Source organism: Pieris rapae, chromosome 16 (genome assembly GCF_905147795.1).
Source record: "Pieris rapae chromosome 16, ilPieRapa1.1, whole genome shotgun sequence".
Classification (NCBI taxonomy): Eukaryota; Metazoa; Arthropoda; class Insecta; order Lepidoptera; family Pieridae; genus Pieris; species Pieris rapae.
In genome coordinates, this window is record NC_059524.1 from 593902 (window position 1) to 609774 (window position 15873).

The 15873-nt window shown below is 32.0% G+C and overlaps 2 protein-coding genes across 2 annotated transcripts; one reads left to right on the forward strand and one right to left on the reverse strand.

Annotated features, from left to right (window-relative positions):
* The first annotated feature begins 5926 nt into the window (after nt 1-5926).
* Nucleotides 5927-12220, forward strand: LOC110991751 (rap1 GTPase-GDP dissociation stimulator 1-B). Its single transcript, XM_022257233.2, has 7 exons — nt 5927-6161; nt 6242-6994; nt 7148-7315; nt 7821-8003; nt 8577-8831; nt 9509-9663; nt 10320-12220. The coding sequence occupies exons 1-7, from the start codon at nt 6155-6157 to the stop codon at nt 10713-10715; spliced, it is 1917 nt and encodes a 638-aa protein (XP_022112925.2). The 5' UTR covers nt 5927-6154; the 3' UTR covers nt 10716-12220.
* A 1356-nt stretch (nt 12221-13576) lies between these two features.
* On the reverse strand, nt 13577-15478 carry LOC110991733 (E3 SUMO-protein ligase NSE2). Its single transcript, XM_022257205.2, has 5 exons — nt 15097-15478; nt 14744-14885; nt 14621-14670; nt 14423-14546; nt 13577-13910 (listed from the first exon to the last, which is right to left on the reverse strand). The coding sequence occupies exons 1-5, from the start codon at nt 15286-15288 to the stop codon at nt 13777-13779; spliced, it is 642 nt and encodes a 213-aa protein (XP_022112897.2). The 5' UTR covers nt 15289-15478; the 3' UTR covers nt 13577-13776.
* Between the last annotated feature and the right edge of the window lie 395 nt (nt 15479-15873).

Here is a 15873-nt window from a genome sequence, read left to right on the forward strand (position 1 = left end):
CAAATCTTCGAATGATACCTGATTATTATTTGATACAAATCTATCAACGGATTTCAAATCATTATACACTTGTTGGACATTTTCTAAAATTGTTTTGAATATTATTCAATTGGGATATTCATATCACATTCATACGTAATACTTATAAACATTATAGTTATACTTTACTTAAATATTATACCTGCTTCACCTATTGTTAGGTATGTGATATTTACTGACTGTTAGACATACAAAGGATATTTTGTAAATGTTCTAACCTTGACGTTTGGAGTGCCTTACAAGTATTATTCATAGTACTACCGTTATATCTATCTATTAAATTTAAGATTACGTAATAAAAATTACTTCTTCAGAAACCTAATCATACGTACAGAACGAATAATAAATAATTTCAACCTATATTCGAGTAGTATATAAGAATTACATTACGCTTATGTTATTACAGTATTTAATTTTAGTTAAGATACCGGCAAACTTCTTGAGCATTAAACAAGGGAGTGGGGAAAAGTTGTATCTTATTGTATCTCAGCGCGGGATACAAACGTCAACTGATTTACCAATCACGCGGTCGACACGTCACTCTCCCACCCCTCCTCCCAGTGATACCTAAAAATGGCTTCTGTTCAGACAAAGTTCAAGATGTTTGCTGGTATCTGTACAGGAACTCCGACAGAGTGGAGGACTTCTCCAAATTCATCCATTTGTCGCTCATCTTCGCTTCTATCCGATTTTTCGCTTCTACCTCATTTCAAAATGATACTCGTAATATTAATAATAATAATAATTATTATTATTATTACTCAAAATAACCTTGTTCATATAGGTAACCAAGTACATTTATGGATGTCAACATAAAAAATGTTCAATTGAATTTAAATAAACATTTACTACCAGTTTGCAAGTGAAGGGAGTAGATTGGGCAAGAAACTCTCAAAATCATTCAAGCATTAGGATCATTTAAATATTTGTCAAATTTATAAAAATCTTTATTGATTAATTTACATTTGACGAGAGTTTTGAATTTATTCTGTGTTCTCTAATTGCGCTTGGGAGTTTTTCGGTGGACCACCTTTTCTCTTTCCACTTGGTTATTCCAAGGATAATAAATATTGTGTTAAAATAGTACATTGTTGTAAGACGGTAAAGGACATACCGTATATTAATTAAAGCGGTTAGAACCGGTTCTATCCCGCAGGAACTGAACCCACTAATTGCTACTAATTTTATATCCACTTGCGAGATCGGTGTAACGTACTTATAGTCCAATAGCTGGTAATCTGCATTATAGTATACTATACGAACATCCAGATCTAATTGTTTATTCACTTAAAAAGCATACCTGAGTTATCTAAGATAAAATTAATAAAAAAGAGTAAAAAATAAGTAAACAATCATCACACACTTGATGCCAAAATGAGCCCCTTAGTTTTTACCGCACTTATAAACCGTATTTTACCTTCGTAAATTTTAATTGTAATGATAAAAGTGTGAAGTGTAACCCAGTTTGCAGACAGGCATTGTGGAACATCGGCACTCATGATATCCAATTGAAAGAGATGCTTCACAAAGCCTCACCCGTTGTAAAGATGCAAACGAAGGTATCCCATTAATCCATCAAGGTCCATAACAAAAAGGTCACGCCTGAATATTTTCGGTTCTAAGTGAAGGTTTAAAACATTGAAAGAAAAACGACCAAAATAACATCTGAAGAACCTATATTAATTTACGATTTAATTCTTAACGATACGACGAACTCTTTAATTAGTAAAGTTAGTTTTTTGTTAATTCAGCGTAGCAACCCCACAACCCCCAATGTTATCTTAGTTATAAGCTCGTGTTTTAAATATTTAAAGCCAGTAACAACTGGTAAAACAAACAAAGTGTTTAATTTGAATATATCCATACACAACCGCCTTGGAACACAATTTCTGGTATATCTTTCCTGCATGCATTTACCCATTTCATGTAGTAGGTACGCTACCGGTAATCTTGTTAAACCTTTATACAGTTTAGCTGACTATAATCAAATTATATGTGATTGCAATGGGATTTATAATATAGATACACATGTTTATCTTTGTTTTACAAAATCTGACTTTGTTTGCAGCATAATCATTTTATCCAGTAATGATGCGAAACTGATTTTTAAAATTCTGCGTATTAAAGAAATTTTTTAAAAGAGTATTTACTATGTTCTTAACTTACATATTAAAGGATAAATATAAAATTAAAGCAAATTTGCGACGTCCCTGTTGCACAGTGCTGACATTTATTCGCTGTATTGCGCTTATTCGTTGAGGGAGTAAAACACCAGCGCTTGGGTCATCGATACTACCAGATGCCAACTAAAAATTAACTAGGTTTTAAGTACACAGGGTACTTAAAACCTAGTTAACCCCAAGACTCCAAAAGAAACAAAATTAAAGTTGTAAAAATGTATTGAATAGGAATATAAATTGTATCCTAGACTACTTAATCGCAACAATGTAGCAAGACTAATTCATTGCAATGTCGACAAAACACGATCACTTTCAATTTATATTCTCTCTAACGATACTACGAGGTTTTGAATAATAATTAAATGTTGTTTTAACGAAGTTAAAGTATTTTCTAGTAATCACATTTAAAAAAGAATGCACTGGAATTTATAAACATACTGTATTAAACAATAAAAATCGTATCTCGACTATTTGACCTATAGTTGCACTAAATACTGACCCTTGATTATAACTCACATACCTACAGAAAACATATGTTTTTTATAGTTATGAGTCACTGAACCCAATACTAGCAACCCAACTTAACATGACCGGATCGGTGTCCAGGGGCAAAAAACAAATTGCGACTAGCGTGACCCACTGAAGAAATTTGCATGAAATGGTCACGTGATTAATCGAGTCACGTAAGTTTCACTAGATCACGACTCACTTTGCACCGTAGTTCACCAGTGTTTTTTTTATTCTTGTGATTGTCTAATAAATATTATTAACAAGACAAACATGTCTAGGTACTGATTATGAATTATGGTAAAGCTAAAACGAAAATGTAAGAGTAAAAATATGTTGTCACCTCCTACGTATATAAAATGACCTTAGTAACGGCTATTTACTTTGTAATTCTGTTACTCTTGCGAAAATTCTTGTACGAATTATTGTTGGCGTTGTAATTGTTTTTCCTTTATTGCTTATCTTATGTTTCCTCCTAAATTCCTACAATCTTGTATTGAATTTAGAGGTCTGGAGGCCTCGGGGCAAGAAGGACTGGAATGGCGCTGGCCCCAAATTATTTTCCAAATAAAATGAACAATTTTATTATGATGAATTTTTCAAACATATAAAAATATAAATATAAAGTCCAGTTTATATTACATAAAATATTTAAATATGTACAAAGGTAAAACAAAGAAAAAATATTATAAAAAGATGTTTACTAATGTTTACTAATCGAACTTTAAATTATTTATTTCCAAGGTCTCTATTGTTGGGGCCTCTCTTTAACGGAGGCCCCGAAGCTGTAGATCTCCCCGGTTGCCATCCCCTAAAGCCGGTCCTGCTCAAATCTACAACTCTCCTACTGCGCATTTAAAACGTCAGGCTTCATGTAAAAATGCTCTTATTTTTAATAAATTAATATTTCTAACTAGAATTTTTATTATTAGTATCTTAACAACATATCCAACAATATACCCATGACAATCATAGTTTCTATTCATGGAAGATCCGATGGACAATATGCCCTGACTCTAGCGATCAGCTCGTCTCCAGGCTGTGCTTTGATAACCACAGTGAAATGCCTGTATCCAACGCCACCTCTTAGTACAATTGGAGTGTTCCCATTTGTCTCTATAGCTAAGTGTGATATCTGTGAAAAAAAAATATATTTCCTGCAAAATCATCCATGCTTGGTCATATATGTTAATGTTTTTTGTGAAGGATAATCGTTGGGTATTATTGTGTCGTCTATCGAATTAGTAATCACTGTTAGGATAGATTAATGATGTGGAATAAATAAAATAAATACATTATATGCAAGATTCCCACTCACAACACATTCAAAGATTCCTTCACAAGACATGTGATGTCCGGTTGGTGTTGGGGCATATTTGAACCTCTTGCTATAAACTCGTTTATCCTGTTTCCCTCTATTGCCCTGGTACAGATTTCTGTATGGAGATCGTATGTAATAACTAGTGGAAGATGGCAAGGGCTCAGGATAAGGATAACCTTTGAACATTCTTCGGTAATTTAATCTATAAGAAATTTTAAAATGTTAATTTTGATTAGTCACAATATATTAAACGTTGCAGTGGCCAAACGCATGTTTTTCTAGAAAGTCTCTTGATAACATTGATATAAGCCTTTAAAAATAGCAAAAAGTTAAAAAATAATAGTAGGATGAACCCCATTGGAAAAGGAGGAGCACGTAATAGGGGGACCATACCCTCAGGTTGAGAGTATTGGTTTTTACATACAAGAACTTTTATTTTATTTATTTATTTGCAGATAAACACACATTATCTTAACAGTACTAAGCCAATACGATAAAAGGAGATTTGTGCAACAGACTGATTTTGTAGTATTGGAGGCTCTTTGTTCATGACGAGCGTTTCTACAAGAGATGGTGACTCCCTTGGGTATCGGGAACGGGTAACCACAAGAAGGAGTAACGAAAAGCCATGGGCAGACGCACTCCTGTTTAATTTTTTTTAGAATAATTAAATTACCTTTTACTCTTTTGTTTATGGTCAATATTTATATTTTTTGGTTATAACAAATAACAAAGCTCTACCATATAACCGCAGAGAAATATAAGTTCAAGTGACTCACATAACTGGTCTACCTAATCCATAATTATGTTTTTGTTCATATTTAAAACTCTCTTCAGTAGTAACAGCTACAGCAAATAGTACGCATATAACGACTTTCATAATGTTCTATAACTAAACATTTTTCAGAGAAAAATCGAGAATTTAATCCACACATTACCTCACTGATACGCGTACAAACCGCAATATTGTTGTAAAATTAAACCGCAATATTGTTGTAAAATTTAACGCAAGGTTTTTGTTAGTAATTGCATTGTTACGAGTTGAATTTTTTACGACATTAAGATTCTTTATCGATTGTCGTAGAAAAGCATATTTTTAATTTAATATGCTTTTCTTTTTATCTACTTTTAACTTTAGAAGATACTGGATGATATTTGGGTTCTTCGAATTGGACGCTAGTCTAGGCTATTAATTGAACGGCTAATTAAATAATATGTGTTATTAAAAAAATTCAGCTATACTGAATTATTTTGAAAAAATTTTTTTTTTAATTCGAACTTAGCGTCTGGAACAGTTTAAACACTAATAAAAATGTCTGGCAATATTAGATTTACGTTGTAGAAAGTTCAATAAATATAATAAAAAAAAAACTTCTTAAAATGATTCAAAAAATCGATATTTTACCTGTGCAGGTAGGATGCGCACTGATGAACGCAGCCACTACCACCAGCCAGATAGTCTATATGACGTGCGGGAGAGTGACAGAGAAATATTTTCTATTCGCATATAATTTATTTATTTATATTTGGCTTTTGGATCATGTTTTTCTTCAATAAGTTGAGACAGACTGATATAAAAATTAAAATTCCGCTAAAAAATGGAAATAGTTTAAAATTACGCTAAAATTATTTATTTAATATAATTATAATGGAATGTAAAATCTTTTTAAGTAATACAGGTGAAGGGGTTATCCTTAATTTTAAAAAAATAAAGAGTCTACAGGGTATGTTATATATGTTAACAAACAAACAACGGTATGTTATTTGCTAATGTCACTTGGTTAGCAATACTCTGTCAAGCTGCCTTTTGTATTGAAGTTTGACATATTACTAAATATATTGATAATCCCGCTATGAACATGAAGTATGTACTATGTAATTACTAATTACAAATTATATTCGATTAAAAACAGTAAAATAATTGTTATCTAAATAAGTAAATAATAACATATACTCAATGTAATTACATTTTTCATAAACTGAAATGCAATCTAAAAACGTGTAATGATGTGAAAGAGAAAGATTAATAACGAAACATTACCGATACCATAAGTACTTTAAATAAACATTAAAACTTATTCCACTTGCAAATTCGTGAATTAACACGATGGATGGTAATTACTAGTTATCACTGCTATCACATATAAAAAAATTAAACTGAGAAGTTATCTATGCAATGGTTTTTATTTTCCAGGCCCATCAACTAAAAAATCTACCTCATTTGAGAGTCTTATTATTCAGAACAAAAACAATCTCGACGATCTAACAGCAAAATTAAAAGACATAATTGCAGCTGGTAAAAACTATGAATATGACGTCTCATCTTGTATTAAGTCTCTATTGATAAGTAAAGATGAATCTATTGTATTATTATCAATTCAGGCTGTTTCTGAGCTCGCAAAATGTGAACACAAACGTGAAACTTACGCACAAACAGAAATTATTAAACCTATACTAAATATTTTATCTAAAGAACTTTGTATGGATAAGTTTGATCTTGTAAAACAAAGTCTTAGAGCACTAGGAAATCTCTGCTGTGATTGTGATACTTCAAGGAACATTGTACTTGAAAATGATGGTGTACTAATATTGAATACTTTGCTTGGAACTACTATTGTAAACATTGCATTTGATGAATTAAAAATACTCATATGTAAGGCGTTAATGAATTTTGCAATTGGAGGAAAACAATTTTCTAATTCTCTAGAACAGTTTACTATAGAGCATGTCAAAAAGATATTATTATCAGAATTGAGTAAAGAAGATATGAATGATGATTTGATTTCAACTGTATTGTTGATACTTAGTGTTATAAATGATAATGCGCCTGAATTCTTATTTGCTGATGAAGTGAATTTGACAGTTTTGAATGTTCTAAAAGAAACAACTAATGTGGATATATCAGAGCTGGCACTTGAACACTTGCATTCACAAGTTCGTGAACATGGTAATTAATTTTTATATTATTAAACACCTGACACACAGAAACTACATTATAGAATATTATTGAAATAACAAGTTTAAGCTTTATCATTCCCGTAATCTAACATTAACCTAATTTTATTTATAAAGATCACAGATATTTTTTAAATATCCACAGATTCAGTAAAAACTCTCCTGGCTAGAGAAGGAGGTGTGCAACTAGTTTGTTCTCGGCTTGACCAGTTAATTCAAAGACATGAAGTTGGAGATCTCAATGCTGATGGTAGTCAAGTAGAAGTCATTGTGAAACAAGCCTGTTATCTCATTATACTTATTTTGACTGGAGGTAAATAAGCTTATCTTTAAAAAAAAATTCAATAGTGTATACATTTCTCCTCATAATTTTTTAATATGCAAATATCTCAATCAATGCACCTTATTTATTATGATACCTAAGAAAAGTATTTGGGTGTATTAAACTACAAATAAAAAAAGATTCTACTTCATAGCAGTATGTGTGTATGAGAATGGATTTTGATATATCAATCTATCAATAAAATAAGGTTAATATTTAGTAAACCAGCACTGAAGAAGAAGCCAATACAATGCTGCGTATAGATGTAATTGAACTTCAGGTTTTCAAATGTTGTTTAGTGTGTAATAATTGTGTGTATTTAATAAAGATGTTTTCTGTGTCTGTACCAAAATTTAAAAATAAAATTTAATATCTTTAGTTTTCAGACTTACTCATTGTTCAATCTTTGATAAAATTAACTGTAGCTTGAACATTATATTATAAGGATGCCTCTATAGAATCTGTTCTAGACTAATTTATAAATTACAATTTGCAGATGAAGCAATGCCAATTCTTTACAAAGATGGTGTAGGTGAAGTGTATTTGACTATGGTCAAGTGGCTTGACTCTCCAAACCACCATTTGCTGGGAACAGCTTTACTCGCTATTGGAAACTTTGCCAGACAGGATGAATACTGCATTCAGATGATGACTGATAAGATTTTCGATAAACTTTTAGGTATGCCAAATTTGTAATAAGGCTTTAAGCTGATCAAAAAATATCTAAATATTTATAAAGTAGAGGACTGTATAAAAACACCTGTAGTACTTTATCCGAGCGCAAATTAAAACATTCTACATTTCTTTCTGGATGTGTTAACTGTACCCAGTAGTCAATTCTCAATTGGTGGTGAGTTTATTAAAAATAAATTGAGAGTGAAAATGAGTCAAGGACCTTTCACCTATTTAAGTCTCTAAGAGTGCCGACTATAAATTTAATTACTGAGTGTTGGTATTGGTATCGAGAATATTTCTATAAGATTATCGCCATCGGTACCGTATCGGCAAATCGATGCACCCATGCATTTAAAATGAGGCAGGCAGTAATGTTTTAATAAGAATATTTTGCTTTTTTCTCTTTCAATATAAACTCCAGTTTTGTACTATAATGAAGTTTTGTAACATGGAAATGTTCCAATTCTTGGAATTTCATATTTGTAACGATATCTTAGATTTCAATCTTAATTTCTGTTTCCTCAGTATATCTGATGTGGTGTGCTTTAATAAATAAGTATATATGTACTTATTACAGATATATTCGAAGTGTATCACATCCTTAGCACAAAGCAAAAAGACACAATTCCTATAGACAAATCTACTTTGAATCAAATCCAGCACGCGGCTTTATCAGCCGTGAGGAACCTGAGTGTTCCAGTGGCCAATAAGAGAGTGGCTTCTGCCCAAGGAAAGGCTGCTCCGCTGCTTTTGAAGGCTCTACCAAGTGTCGAGGATCATCATGTGGCCTATAAGCTCATGGCTGCCTTGAGAATGCTAGTGGACGGACAAGGTAATTTTATAAAGAGAAATTGTGTATTGAAGATAGGATGAGCCTATCACTATTAATTAGTTATTGCTTTTGGAATCAAAAGTAGATATAATAGTTAAATATTATTTGTTTTATGTAGCAGAGGCAAACAGAAGGCTCACTGCTTAGTGATAAGCCGCCCATGGACACTCACATTGCCAGAAGGCTCGAAAGTGTGTTGCCGGCCTTTTAAATGAAAAAAAATAGTATGTTAAAAAAAAATATACCTAATGAATTTATGTTATGATGAATATGTGTTAGTAGTAAACTGGTTTAGAATTGTATTTATAGTTTTAAAATTAATTTGAGTAGTATTCATCTCGTGATTCTAGAGATGTTTGTTGAGCAGTAAAAATAAAAAAAATAATTTTAATACTGGCAACACAGTTTGTATTTATTTATTTTGTATAAAAAGTTTACGTTTATTATACATAGTACTAAGTCTACTGATTATTTTACAAAATCTTCCACCTAAAATGTTTACAAAAAAACCAACAATTTTAAATGAAACAAACTACAATTAAAACATATATAAGATAAGCACACAAAAAATAAAATAAAATTACCAGATATTTTCGATACTTAAAGCAGAAAAAAAAATCATCAGGCGAATTAGTTATTGAAATAGAATAATAGGATTAATAAATATCGTTCTTCAGAAAGCGTGGCCCGTCTAACAATTAATGACCGCGCGGCCCTGGAGGCGATAGCTCGGTGGGGAGGGGAGGGACAACACGCGGGCGCAGCGGGCGAAGCCCCGAGGCTTCTGGCGTGGACCGTCAGGCATGTCAACGTGAGGGCTGGACTCATACAGGTTAGCTCTAACTGCTATTCTTCTCTTAACTCTTCTTTTTGAACTAAAACGCTCGTCCGTCTTTCGTCTCTCTTCATCGCAGCCTATACACAATTTGGCAAAAAGAGACAAACAAGATTGCGTTGATTGATACTTGAAAGCACCTAAGGGATATGAACTATGGGTATTATTAATAACCGAATGCAAAAAACAGATGGCTATTTGCAATATCACTAGTTCAGGAGAGCGATTTTCAATTGACGAACATTCATACTTAAAAATGCCGTAGTTAACTTTATATATAAATCTGCTGTCACGATGTTTGTCTGCGATGGACTCCTAAACTACTTAACCGATTTTAAATTAAATTTGCACACCGTGAGCAGTGTGGTCCAACTTAAGAGATAGGATAGCTTAGATCTTTAATTATAGTCGCAATTTTATTTTATCGCAAATATTTGTTTATTATTTGATACAATTCTAACAGATGGCGCTGTGTTAAAAGTACCAACGTTTCACATAAGCTATTCCTTCCAAATGTGTTCTCCTACTGTTTCCCTAGAATAGTTTACTACTATGTAATATTACAAAAACCTTAGCTACAGCAACGCTTGGCCGAGTCTGCTAGTAAGTTTTATATTACTTTTATTATTGAAGCTGTGGTTAATAAATTCCAGGCAAATGGCTGCCTCCAAAACATCGTAGACATGTTAATAGCTCCACACTCGGTGATGCAAAACGAAGCTATCCTCGCTCTGACATTACTGGCCATAGAAATCCTCAACGAGGACCCTCAAGAAGGCTTCGTCGACCAGCTCTTGGCCGCAGAAATCGGTAAGCACATAGCCGTGTTGATGGAGACGAATTGCGCCAAAATTCCGGTAGAGGTCGCGGAGAACTTGCTGGCCTTCCTCGATGTCACCTCGAAGTGTCCAAAAATTTTGACCGACTACAGACAGACCAAGGTGAATGACGCGTTGGAGAAACTGGTGGCCGCAAGAAATGATTTTAGTGGAGATTTGAAGTTGTGTGCGAAGGAAATTGTTAGGAAAATAGCTGAAAGTGGAGATTAATTTTTTTTTATTGCTTCTCAAATCAATTTCGAACATTTGTTTATATATATTTATATTTATTAATGTAATCTAAAATACTAAATTATTTACAATCTTAACATTAAATAATTAATATTTCAGTATTTATTTAGGTTTTCTATTAAAAAAATTATTTTACTTGACTACGCGTGGCAAAGCAGGTTGATCACCAGGAAGGTGATTAGATTGACAAATGATCACGAAACCATCAACAACGAAGATACAACATTCTGAGGCGAAAGTAGAAAAGGTTGCAACTTGTAGTGCCACGGCCTTATTTTATATTTCAACTTAATTTCCATATAATTACAAGTACTTTTCGGTATATATTATTTAAAGTCAGAATTTACTTTACTTCTTTTAGCTTCTTTAGCTGAAAACTTACGGCTGTAAATATCTGATATTAACGTCTTGAATCCAGCAAAGTATAAACACTTAGTTTTAAAAGTTACGCACAATATAGCTTGTATGCCAAAACTTGTGAGTACTAATTATGGAATTGATGTTATATTTATAAGATTTAACTAGGCGTTCGTTAATTATTAATCTAAAATCGCCTATTTTGTCATACCGTAGATGTAAGTTTAATGAAGACCACCCGGCTGGAATTTTTACTACCCTAAGGATTTCTAATACTGGAAATAGCAGTTTAAAAAGTTTTGAAAAATATTTTATTATTAAAAACAACTTTATCGTTATGTGAAAAAGGGAGTGAATTTGGGGAACTTTTTCATGCCTTTCCTTATACTTCTTCAGTCGCGCTCTTGATTTCTGAAGGCCTTCGTGGCGCCGCACCACTTCCTCCATGTCAGTGTTGCTTAGTGGCTTTTTCACGATTTTATCCATCCTATGGTGTTTCAGTTTCCTGATTACCACGACTTTTTCCAGAAGCTGCTAACTTACATACAATACAAAATATAATACATATTTAGTTTATTGCAAACAGTTGTTCATATACAGTCATCACATCGACAAATACCTCTAAATCATCGACAAATATCTAATATTCACGTTTCTAGATCGTTCTGATATGGTCTGCCTGTCTCTTTATAGTTTTTTCCTTTTCATGGAACTTTCTTATTCTGCTCCATATCGTTTCTCTCCCATCATCAGTTTAATTTAGCTTAATTTTATTTTACGTATTATATGTATTACTATGATATAATTATTTTAATATTATGCTCTTGAATATTTAATAAAAATGTTTTTATATGGATTATTGAGTTCTAGCAGATCTAACAACGTTCTTAGTCCAAAAATCGTTAATGTCTTTTATTCAGTTTTGACGTCATCCAAATTGCCTAATAAATCATATAGGTACGAGGTTAATTGTTGGCTAACACATTTTTTGATTACTGATATATATTACTCCTGTTGGTGCTAATAATTCCAGCTGCTTTAGCTTTCCTAGTCTTGTGCTATGCAGACGGAGCTATCGATGATAATACATTCGAATACTTGTAATATGCAGTGCCTCCTAAACCCTTTATTAACATGTGTAGTTATTACAAAGGCAAAAGGATATGCCTCAATATTAATCTATTTCGATAGGCCTAAAGTTCATATGGACACATTAGAGCTAACCCTGACTAAAAATTGTGCCCAAAATAAGTTAATTAGTTGCTAAGACTTGGTGACAGACACGTAATTTGTTGGAATTATAATAGAGGGCTTAGACAAGATGCCTTGACAGTAGCGTATGTAATAAATCGAAAACTAAATTTGTCGTCACTACTGTTAAGGCATCTTGTCTAAGCCCCCTATAGTATAGCGTGACCTAGTACGCCTGTCATATAGTAATAATTTTTATTAAGGCTCACATCCACATAGCAATTGATTTTTAGTACGCCAATAGAAGGAGATTGAAGTGAGCACATCTGCTTCACAACATACAAGTAATAGAACATTCTAGTAATTTAAAAATTATATTTCGGAAAAAAAATATCAGAGATTTTTAGTCTAGTTTAGAACCTACTTAATTTAGATATAATATTTATACATCCGATAGTGCACTTATATAGCTTAGCCACGATCACATAGCACAATTTTAAAATAGAGCTTTCTACGTAAATATTTGGATTGTTGTAATATTCTTACATGTTTACAATCTCGTTTAACACTTATTACTTTAAATATCTGAGACTTAATAAGAATAAAACTAGGTTTATGGACCAAAATATAAATAAAACTACTTTTTCATTAACTTTTAGGATTTTAAGTTTAACGAAGTCGGGCCGGGCCGTTCATGAGTTCCGTAAGCATTTTAAGGGGTTTTTAAAATTTTCCCCACATTATATCTGCTTGAAAATTCGTTTTCATTTACGAGGATTCCTACAAAAAATAATACTAACATTCTTGAGAGCAAACTTTTGCTGACAAGCATGGGAGGGACTGCATTTGCAGTAAAACTGCTTACGTAATACTTGAAAGGCCCAGAGTATTTGGATTAGTATTTTATTTTTGTTAATTACTATTTACCAATCATGTTTTTCCATTTTGAATTAAAAATATATTTTACAGATGTAATCAAAAATCTTAGGCGCATTTCCTAGTGATTTATTATTCAATTATTGTTATAATTATATCTAAAATAAAACTCATTGCATTTAAAAGTTGTTTTATTTTTCTCAAAAATTATAAGTACTTAAAATAATAAAAACATCCGTAACAAGTTATGTCTTGCCAGTGACCTGTATATCAAGGTTATATATACATATTACATTATGATATTGAAAGTGAATAACACTTTAAAAATTGGCCCCATATTCCTTTGTAACAGGCTGATTAGGCACAGGCCACTACTTTCAACTCGGATGTCATATTATGTTGTTTTGCATCAGTGTTTAAACCATTGGACAGAAAAAAATCATGATAGTTCTACATTAAAAGAGTGCAATTAAACTTTGTTTTATAAGGTTGTAAGTTTGTAATTTCAAGTGCAGAAAGTTTAATGGATAAGTCTTACTAAACTTATCTTTATCTGCATTCAAATTCCAACAATTACATCTGCCAATATTTAAATTGTATATTTGTATTCTTGTACTTAATCATTTATTTCCATAATGGAGCGCTCCTGTACCATTGTGGAATGGTGAGTTAAAGTCATTCGAAATTTAAGTTCATCATCAGTTATCAAGTGTCTTGCCTCTATGAAGTTTCGGTTACCACAACCAGCAACTGAAAAGAAAATAAACTTCAACTTCTCTTATTGTTTTGTCTGTGTATGCATATAACACTTGCTTGAAGGTCGTGAGAAACATTTCAAAGAATTACTGGTACATACAAAAGTTGTAGTTTCAATGGTAGAGACGGTTTACTGTCTGGCAGAAAGAATAATTACCATTGAACGAAATGTCTGTATTGGAGGTATAGATAGCTTTCTGTTTAACAACTGTTTAACACAGCACACACGCAATATATGCTTAAGAAGGACCGAAGGGGAAAGGGAAAAAATAATATACCTCTCTTTATATCTTTTATTTAAATTTTTCTCTTTGATTACTGCTGTGTTGTGTATTTATGTGTGTGTGTTTTGTTTGTAATAAATAATATGTCTAATAATATATGTCTTAAATCTTTTTAGCTTGCAAAAACTTCAAATTGATATTTTATGGAAAAATTTAAAGCTTAAACTTAACTAGTACTTAGTACTAGTCTTCTTCTGAATTGTGATAAGTTAAAAATAATACCTGGGCATTTGATCCCCTTCTTTTTCTTTCCTATGATGTTCATTATTACTGATTTTTCATATATATGTCCACACAGTGAGTTTTTTACTGGATCTTCTAATGCTTTTTTTGTAAAAGGGTCATTCTACAAGATATATGTTAGATAAGATCAAAAATTCTTCAATTTTACAAATATAGGATTCCAAACAAAATACTTACATATATTGTTTGAGATTCTGTTATTGCTATCTCTGAATCATCCAAGTTACCTGAAAAAACACAAAATTAAAGAAATAAAAATATACAGTATAATAAGTATGATTTTTTAAAGACTTCTGGTACTTTGCATTGCTTTTTCAACTATTTCCTTAAATTCCAACATGTATGGATGTCTATCAACATTTAAATTCTTCTTTGCCATAATATGTAACTTTGATTGAAAATTTGTATTCAGGCTGTCCACATTTGAAGCATCAATTTCTCCCTAAAACATTTAATCAATTAGATTGATGAAGTAGATTCAAAATAACTGAAGATTTTTTATAGAAATCAGTATCCAACGCCATAAAACACGAGTGTATAATTTTGCTATAAGCATAGAATTTGATATATGACTATATTTTGACCTCGATTTTTCATAAATGTCTAAATAATTAACGACATTTAAATAATTACTTAGTCACGTATATATGTACCTTTGCTTTTTCTAATGCTTGTGCCGCTACATCTTGTTGTGCGTCCATCAAACAATATTCTTTCACGTATAACTTCATTTTTTCATATTCGCTACTTCTTTCAGCATCTAAATATTTTGATAAGTTTTCCGTGCACGAATATAAACTACTAAGACATTGTTTTCGTAAATCAGTTAAATTAGAATCACCCATTATGGTTTATTATTCGGCTTATTTCACGCCAACGACTATTCGTATATTTATGTATAACAAAATAAAATATTTGTGTTCCAAAAAGTAAAACCCTTATAGTAATTGTGGTATTTATTATCAGCATAAATTAATTTAGCGATTGTAAATATGCTTTTTTCGAAAATTCAAAATTGCGCCTTTACCCTTTTACCGTGAATGTCAAAGTCGCCATCAATAATTACTCATATTGACAATTCACATCTGACGCACTTGCATTCCATTTAATTCATGAAAATGATCACGTGACAAAGCGTGAGCTATTGATGAGTGAGTCTCGCAGGTCAGAAGGCGATTTTATTTCAAGACCCTGATTCTGATCTGCCGCTACAGTACGGTTACGTCGTCTCGATGAAGAAGCCGCATATCGCAATAATCAGAGGACTAAGTTTTCAAAGAGCGACAGGTGCCAATCAGTTACCAATCAATGGAATTAGTTCTTTACAATTTGTGCCCAATTGGTCACGTTGTTATAAAAAAATCTCTTTTTTTTCTTAGGTCCATAATCTAATTCGTCTAGACCTAAGGTCACATTCTCGTCTTTAAAAA

Coding starts and splice junctions, on each gene's coding strand:
- LOC110991751 (XM_022257233.2), top strand. Junction 7,316..7,820: donor TATACTTATTTTGACTGGAG/GTAAATAAGCTT, acceptor TACAATTTGCAG/ATGAAGCAATGCCAATTCTT. Junction 8,004..8,576: donor GATTTTCGATAAACTTTTAG/GTATGCCAAATT, acceptor TACTTATTACAG/ATATATTCGAAGTGTATCAC.
- LOC110991733 (XM_022257205.2), bottom strand. CDS start 15,288: ATGGGTGATTCTAATTTAACTGATTTACGAAAACAATGTCTTAGTAGT. Junction 14,886..15,096: donor AAGCATTAGAAAAAGCAAAG/GTACATATATAC, acceptor TAAATGTTTTAG/GGAGAAATTGATGCTTCAAA. Junction 14,671..14,743: donor AGTTGAAAAAGCAATGCAAA/GTACCAGAAGTC, acceptor GTGTTTTTTCAG/GTAACTTGGATGATTCAGAG.